This window comes from Crocodylus porosus, unplaced genomic scaffold (assembly GCF_001723895.1).
Source record: "Crocodylus porosus isolate Cpor-Errol unplaced genomic scaffold, CroPor_comp1, whole genome shotgun sequence".
NCBI classification, from domain to species: Eukaryota; Metazoa; Chordata; order Crocodylia; family Crocodylidae; genus Crocodylus; species Crocodylus porosus.
The window spans coordinates 15,615,859-15,624,002 of NW_017728921.1; the positions used below are offsets into that span (position 1 = coordinate 15,615,859).

At 46.8% G+C, this 8,144-nt stretch overlaps 2 protein-coding genes across 3 annotated transcripts in view; both read left to right on the forward strand.

Moving 5' to 3' along the window:
• CLTCL1 (clathrin heavy chain like 1) overlaps positions 1-367 on the forward strand; it is a 59,938-nt gene extending 59,571 nt beyond the window's left edge. For both annotated transcript variants that reach the window (XM_019539086.1, XM_019539087.1), the window contains one exon: positions 284-367. In XM_019539086.1, the coding sequence (XP_019394631.1) occupies positions 284-352 (69 nt within the window). In that variant the 3' untranslated portion in view covers positions 353-367. The remainder of the gene's footprint in view (positions 1-283) is intronic.
• Positions 368-7,435: 7,068 nt separating this feature from the next.
• SLC25A1 (solute carrier family 25 member 1) overlaps positions 7,436-8,144 on the forward strand; it is a 37,350-nt gene continuing 36,641 nt past the window's right edge. Inside the window, exon 1 of the mRNA XM_019539395.1 lies at positions 7,436-7,486. Within this exon, the coding sequence (XP_019394940.1) occupies positions 7,436-7,486 (51 nt within the window). The remainder of the gene's footprint in view (positions 7,487-8,144) is intronic.

Here is an 8,144-nt window from a genome sequence, read left to right on the forward strand (position 1 = left end):
AAAAAAAAAAAAAAAAAAAAGTATTGTAGGTAAAAAAGAGAAATCAAATACACACCAAAAAAACCTAAAAATAGAGAATGTAACTGTCTTGGTAGCATTACTGAGATTATAATGGATCACAAATGAAATAAATCAACATTGTGATGCTGCTGCAAAAGAGGGAATCTCAGCAAAGGATATATGAGCAAGGCCATCATGTAGAACCAGGGAGGTAATTTTTTCCACTTGACTTGGCACTTATCTGGAGTGCTATGTCCAGTTTTGGGCACCATACTTTATTAAGGTGGACAAATTTGATTTTAACAACTACGAACTTGAGAAAGGGATGAGAATAAGAGTTCAGAAAACCTAACTAATGGGGAAAGGCAGAAGAATTGGTTCTCTTCAGTTCTAGAAAAGAAAAGATGGGAGGAGGGAGGGGGTATGTGATAAATTTTCTCCATATGTAAAAGTAGTTAGAAAGATGGTGCTCAGTTTGTTCTCCATATCTGCTGCGGATAGGATAAGATGTCATCTGAATTGTCAGCAAAGATATTTTAGGGTAGATATGGGGAGCAGACTTGGTTTACTGTAAGTGTAGTGAAGTGCTCAACCACACTACCTGAAAATCCCTCAGGGATTCTCTAGGTTTGCTTGATTGTGCCACCATGCAGGGGAATTTGGATGATCCACTGCATCAGTGAAGATATTACAGTTCCTTGCAGAAACGTTGAACCGAGTCAGTCAAGCCCTTTGGAACACTACGGTGAAAGATGCTTCTTGAACACGCCTGAAAGTGTCTCTCCATTGTGTGTAAAATATTCCTTCAAAGAAAAGATGTCTACAGTTCAGGGCCTTGGGTGTTTCTTGTAAAGCTTTAATACTTTAGGGCTGTGTCTCTGCAGCTACGTGGACCTGCAATAGCAGCAGTAGCAGGTGTCCCAGTGCAGGCTTTTACCTAGCTGGCACAGGTAATCACAGTGGAGGTGTTGGCAAAATGCTTTAGCAGCCACTGCACATTCCTAGAGTCCTAGCGGGGAGCCTGTATTTAGGCCAGCCTCACTGCACTTCTTTTAGCCCTGCTAGCTGGCTAGATTAAAGCTAGCACAGCTCTGCAGACCTGTGCATCATTTTGCTGTGTAAATATACCCTCCATTCAGAGGGCATGCAGAACCATTACGTTTCATTTCTGTTTCTATTCAGATTCAACCTCTGTCCTTTATGTCTCCTTGTTAAATTACTAACTCACTGTGGGGAAGGCTCAGGTAAAAATGTCCTGGCTGGTCTGGAGCTGGACGTTGAGTTCAGCACTAGAATCTGACTGAGCCCTTCTGTGAGCAATCTGCTGCTTTACATTGAATCAGCCTTTACCAGCTGAGTTCAAATAGGCCCATGCTGCCTCCTCCGTTTAGCTCCTATCACGGTTCATGGAAGAACGTCTCCCTTGTAAATAAGAAAATTAGTGCACAAATGGGGGCTAGAAAGATTGTGCCAAAACTCAGTGAGGCTGATTATATTTGACATGGGATGCCCTCATCTATTGAGAGCACTGAGCATAGCCTCCTTGTTGCTGTGCCTTCAAGAACAAAGAGCCATTCCAGGGTTCAGGCCTTTTGAAAGAGCATGAGCAGAAGGTTCCCTCAACTTAAATAGGCAGTTTAAAGTGCAGGGGGCTGACTTCTGAGAGAGGCACCAGCCTGAATGGCTCTTCTATTTCTCTTTGAAGGAAGCAGTGACCTAAATTTATAGTTGTGGAAAGTGTCATTGTTCAGCTTCTCTAAAACCTTGTACCACTAAGGGGCTTCTCACTTTATTTTTAATTCACTTTAACGAACATTATCCTTCCATGCATCTTTGTCCATGCTGAAAGAATGATTTTGTCTGTTGTGGTTTTTAATTGAGACACTTGAAAAAAACAACAATCCAGAACTCTTGCTTTTGCCTTTTTTAATTTATTTTTATTTTTTAAAGCAGCATACTTAACCTTTTGTGGAAAAGACACCATTAGGAAAGGAATAGCAGAGGATCTGGGTTGTCATTTACCTTGTGCATAAAAGGTTCTATAGCATTACTTCTGCTTTTGTATGGCTGACTTGGAGCAACAATTGTAAGTCCAGTTTAAGGTTAGTTAACTGGTCTAATGCTCTTGAGGAAAGAGAATCTATCTGCAATGTCACCATCAAATTTGTGTAGAGGGCAGTGTTGTTCTGTGGTCTATAGTTTGTCCAGGATTGCCACAGTCACATTACAGTGTGTAAGGATGGAGAGAGACCAAGATGCTAGACTGAAGTAGTCATTGTGGCAATGGGTGAGCTTTAAGTTGCTAAACTTGTTGTTTTGTAGAAGATTGTACCCACCCCTACCCTCAAATCAGAAGATAAAAACTGATGCCTTTAAGGTAAGTGGGCTGGTCAATAGTGCTTCTTGGAGCAACAAGATATTTCATGCCATGGGGACTGTGCTTCCTACAGTGGCAGGGTAGTTAAAATAGTAGAGAGACTTGTCTAGTTCTATTGAAAGGCAACTTGGAGGAAGAGGAGGGTTCAAACCCTTTGGCCAGGGAACTGTTAGAGTCTGATTATATAGCTCTACCATGGACTCATACTGGCAAGTACTACTCACATTTGGGACAGTGTGAGGTGCCATAGAATTGTGTTGCCTTCTTTCTGGGAATTGTAATGGCTGTGGGGCATACCTGAAGCTCACCCAGTGCTATGACTCAAGCCCCTTTGTGCCATTTCTTCCATCCTGAGTTTGCGCTGTCAGACTTGGAACACTGGCATTAGTATTTTGGTTGAATTTGCATTTCTGGTGAAAGATGAAATTAAACTTTTTCTTCTAAACTTCTCATTGCAACATAAGAGCTTGCACAGAATGGTGTGTGCCTGTGGAGTGGTTTGTAATGGCAGTTTTCTGGGTCATTTGACTCTCCTTTTGATGCTTCATTTTTTTTTTACTATGTTCTGGATAACTTAGGCAGCTGCTCTATAATGTGCCAACATCCATGAGATAAGTTACGTGCATGTTCTGAACACTTTACATCAACCACTTGATGGTCTCTGGTGACACCATACCACTGGGCACCATGTTTGTTGAAAACCACTGTCAGTGCTTACAAGAGAAGAGTCGATTAATTTACATTGCTCCTTTGGAAAACATCATCTTGCCCTCTGGGGACAGTCTTGTAGAGCAGAGATATTGTTTAGGAAGTTGCCTGGAGTTTAGTCAATAAAGTAACTATATTTTTTAACTGTTTGAGTAAGGAGGGAGGAAAAGGGAACTTTCCCATCTGAAGGGCCACAAACCAAAGGCATGTCATAGAATCATAGAAAATTAGGGTTGGAAGGGACCTCAGGAAATAACTTAGTTCAACCCTCTGCTCAAGGCAGGACCACCCCCAAAGCTTTGTCTATCTGGGTCTTAAAAACCTCCAAGGATGGAGAGTCCATGACCTCTCTAGGTAATCTGTTCCAGTGCTTTACTGTGCTCCTTGTGAGAGTTTTTCCTAATATCTAACCTGAACTTCTCTTGCTGCAGCGTTAGCCCATTGCTCTTTGTTTTGTCATCTGCCACCACTGAGAACAGTCCAGCTCCATCCTCTTTGGAACCCTCCTCCAGGAAATTTGAAGGCTGGTATTAAATCCTGCCTCAGTCTTCTCTTCTTTAGACTAAACTAAGCCTAAATAAGTTCCCTCAGCCTCTTCTTATAAGTCATGTACCCCATCCCCTTGACCATTTTCATTGCCCTCTGCTGGACTCTTTCCAATTTGCCCACATCCTTTCTGTAGCGGGGCCCCAAAACTGAACACAATACTGCGGATGTGGTCTCACCAGTGCTGAGTAGGGGGAAGAATCACTTCCCTCGATCTGCTGGCAATGCTACTACTAATGCAGCCCAGTCAGGACCTGCCTGTAGCCAATGACTGTTTAAGTAGCTGGCACAGCTTTCCGCACTTACCGTCTACAGGGGAAAGTTTTCACTGGCCTCCACATACCTTTGCTTTCCAGCAGCTTTATTAAATTTTGGGGCAAATCAGAGGGCCATATACCACAAAGGAAGATGAAATTTGTAAAATCTATCATTAGCTATATTCATGTTTTAATCTGGCATCTGTTTCCATGGCAGCAGGAGCCATCAGCAGTGGGCTTGCTTTAGCCAGATGGCTTGCTTCCATGGCAACTGCCTGATTGAACAAGAAGAAGGTAGAAGATTGAAAATGCTACTATGCCAAGTCAGCACTCCTCTTCACCCTTTTTTTTTTGGCCCATGCAGTAGCCAGGGAGAGCTCTTGTGAAGACTTTGTTTGGCAGTAGAGCCTTGCATGCCAAACACACATTTCAGATGTGTAAACTTCTTTGTCTAGAGCAGGGGTGGGCAAAATGCAGCCTGGGGCCTGGATGTGGCCTGCCAGGCCATTCTATCTGGCCCGCGGGGCCCCTAAAAATTTAGAAAATTAATATTTATCTGCCCCGGCTGCCTATCATGTGGCCCTCAATGGCTTGGCAACACTCAGTAAGCGGCCCTCTGCCCAAAATAATTGCCTGCCCCTAGTCTAGAGCCTCTTGTACTTCAGATGCCTGTCATTCTTGAGAGAATACGCTCAACTCACTTCCTGATGATTGATGCAGTAGTTTCTTATAGAGAAACTTGTGTGGGTTTCCAATCCAGGCCTGTGCTTGACTTCATTCAGGAGGATAATCCTAGCCTCTGGGCAGTGAAGTAATTAAGTGCCTGTTTCAATCCCATTGAGGTTAATGAGATTTAAGTGTATGCTTAAACTTAAGCAAACACTTAAGTATTTTGTGGAATAGGGATGAGATTATGCCCATGTATAACTGACTTGCTGACATGAGTCAGAAAGACCTACTGTATTGCTGAACAGTCAGTGCAGCAACCACTAGTTCAAGGAAGTGACCTACCATAGCACACGGGGTGTCGGCTTGATTGTATCTGTTTATATGCCATAATCACTGTGGAGGAACAAGCAAACAAAGCTGCAAAGACCGTAAGAGGATGGCAGCAGCATTCATATCTCCACCTGTTGGCTCTCTCTCTTCCCTTCTTGTACTGTCCAAACAATGCTGCCATCTAGGGACCTGAAGAGCAGCCTCAAGTCTGTCAGCGTGCCTAAGCATGTTTGTTCCTCCTTCCTTTGGTCAGGCTTGCGGGAGGAACGAAGTTGGGTATTATCCTTCCCATGTGTTGGCAATTCACTGGAGCCAGAAGGGCAGGACCCAAGCGATGACTTACATAGCAGCATTCCTGGTGCCTTGGATGTGGCTTCCATCCACTTGACTGAGCTGGGTGTTGCAGGGAAGCAGGCAGTTCATCTGGATATGAAAAGGGAAAGTGAATTGAACAGTAGCTTGAAAATGTCACCAAACACCACTTGGTGCTTCCCTCCCAGGTTATAGGGTTTGTGGAAAGTTTAGTGGTTGGCTGGCACTTGTAGTTACCAGTATATAAACAGAACATTTTTAGCTGCCCAGAACCTCAGATGCAAAAATGTTGGAAGCCAGACACCTCCACTGCTGTGTTCACCGTTATTTGGCTTTCTAGGCCTTCACATCCTCCAAGAATTGTTGGCTTAGGACTGACTCTGTGAAAGAGCATGCAGGTTACCCATCTGGACAGGGCTGGATCATGCCACTCCTTACAGCTGGTGTGGCAGTGAGATGCCCCCACAGGCTCCCGAAGGGGAGAGGGCAGTCTGCACGGGCCCCAAACCCCACAAACAGCACCCCCGTGAGGGGGAAACATACCACCCGGGGGCGCAGCCCGAGCCACAGCCGCGCAAGCCGGTGTTACGCTGGTTGTTTAATCGGCTGTTCCCCAGGCAGGGAAAAGCCAAGCCAGTGGTGGCAGCTGTTCCAGCTGCTGCGGGAAGATTTAAAAGCCCCACCAGAACCCGGGAGGGTGGAGAGAGAGCAAGGGAGCACGCCAGCGTGGAGTGTGCCAGATGTGCTGAAGCTTCTGCAGCAGACAGGAGCAGCGTAGCTGGCTCAACACCAGCAGGCAGAGCAGGGGAGTCGTTTGAGCCCCGTGTAGGAGGCTGGGAGAAAGGAGGGAACTCCACACCCCTCTCCTCCCCAGGGGTCTGTCTTTTGACCAAAAAAAAAAACCCCCAACAAAAGAGAATAGGCGCAAAACCAGAAGCGCTTTACTCGGAGGTGCTGAAGTAGGCACCAGCCAACTCAAGTCCAGCTTGCCAGTCTCCACAATGGGAAGGCTACTCATCAGGGCAGCCTGACAAGTTCCAACAGAGCCCACACTGACACGGGTTCCCCCCTCTAGGCAAGCAGGGGTTGATCAAGCACAACCAAACCACACCGTTTGCGCCCATCCGGTTAGCGAGTGGACTGGGTGTAGGGGAGGCGGAGCCCTGTGGAACATCGCACCCGAACTGTGAGTACTGTTGTCCCCAGGGGACCCCCCAGGAAGATCTCCACTGAATCCTCCCTTTATCTAATAACACCAAGTTGTGGCCGGCGAGTTGAGGGGAGGGGCCCTGTACCGGACGGATAGTGCATCACTTGGGGACCCCCCACTTAAGGCAACTTTTATCACAGCTGGTTAGGTTTGGCCTGTAACTTTTAACTTCCTTTCTCATAAAATCAGAAACTGCTGCAAGGCCCTCAGCTTTCCTGTAGTTAATCAGTTTCCCTGAAATCTGGCCTTTGTACTCGCTTTGGCCCTATTACATCAATAGACACTGCCTTTATGGTGTATATTAAGGTATAGAGGTGTAGCATGGATGCTTTAACCTTGCTGGAAAGCCTTCCATGGTTTCTCCTGGGGAAGATGGGAGAAACGGCAGGGGCGGACAATTATTTTAGGTGGAGGGCTGCTTACTGAGTTTTGGCAAACCATCGAGGGCCGCATGACAGGCAGCCAGGGGCAGATAAAAATTTAGAAAATTACTTTTTAGGGGCCCTGCGGGCTGGATAGAATGGCCTGGCGGGCCGCATCTGGCCTGCGGGCTGCATTTTGCTGAACCCTGTGCTATGGTAAAATGAGCGATATAGCCAAATATTGCACATTGTAAGAGGGCCCTATGGATTTTAGGGTTCCCAAGGCTTGCTGCAGAAGCTTAAAAGGCAACATCTCTGTCTTCCCACAAGACGATCTGATTGTAAATTTGAACTTGCCAACTCACAGCTGGTGCAGATCTCGGGTATGAATTAGCCAATCCATCTGAGTGAGGTATTGACTGCATGTAATGTAAATAGCAACATGGCAAATTTCAGGGCTGTTGCACCTCAAGTCTAAATTGGCTGGAGTTTTGTTTTGCTGCTTTTCTGTCTCTTAGTGGGAGGTAAGCCTTGCCTCTCTGACTTGTGAAAAAACAGTCTGATTTAATTTTCTGATTTAATTTCGGGCACAATCTCTTCTTTGTATAGCATCATATGTCATGGCTGCTATGGAATTTCCTTATGTTTAAAACAAAGGGGAAGGATGGACAGCCTGGCTAAAGGGCTTGGTCATGGGGACGTGTGGAGCCAACAGGTCAGGGCCAGTCCAGCTCAGCGTAGCACAACCCTATCAGATGCCAACGAATGTGTGGCTTCTGCTAAATACCTTGTCACAAGGACACAAAAAAGGAAGGATTGTTACTGATGGTGCATGTTTTTCAGTAATTTGCAAGGGTGAGGGAAAGCTTTCCGTCTTCATGCTCCAGCCTGTCAGGTTTGACGGGCTCAGGATTCACAGATGTTTCTCGCAAGTTTTCCGCCTATAGACATAATTGCTCTGAAAACAAACGTGGGGAGGTTTTCCTCCAAAAAGTCACTGGCAGCAATAAGGACACAGCAGGCCCGAGGCACTGGGGGAAGAGCACCCAGCAGGAGCAGGACATGGTTGCAGAGCAGATAGCGCGCACATGACTTCTTCAGAAATGCCGGATGCACGCTTGGCCGGGCCGCTCTGCGCAACGTGGGGGTGACCAGACCTCGCGCTCTTTGTAACTGCCTCAAGAAGCTTGGCCGGACCAGCTGAGGGTTGTCATGACAGGCCCCTCCGGGCCTCCTGCCTGCATCTCGGTGGGCGGGGGGGAAGCCGAAGGTGGGAGATGAGGCGAGTGCCCCGGGCGTGCGCCTGCCCCTCAGCCCCTTCGACCCCGCTGGGAGCCCCGGGCCTGCAGCCCGCCGGCCGCTCGGTGCTGCGG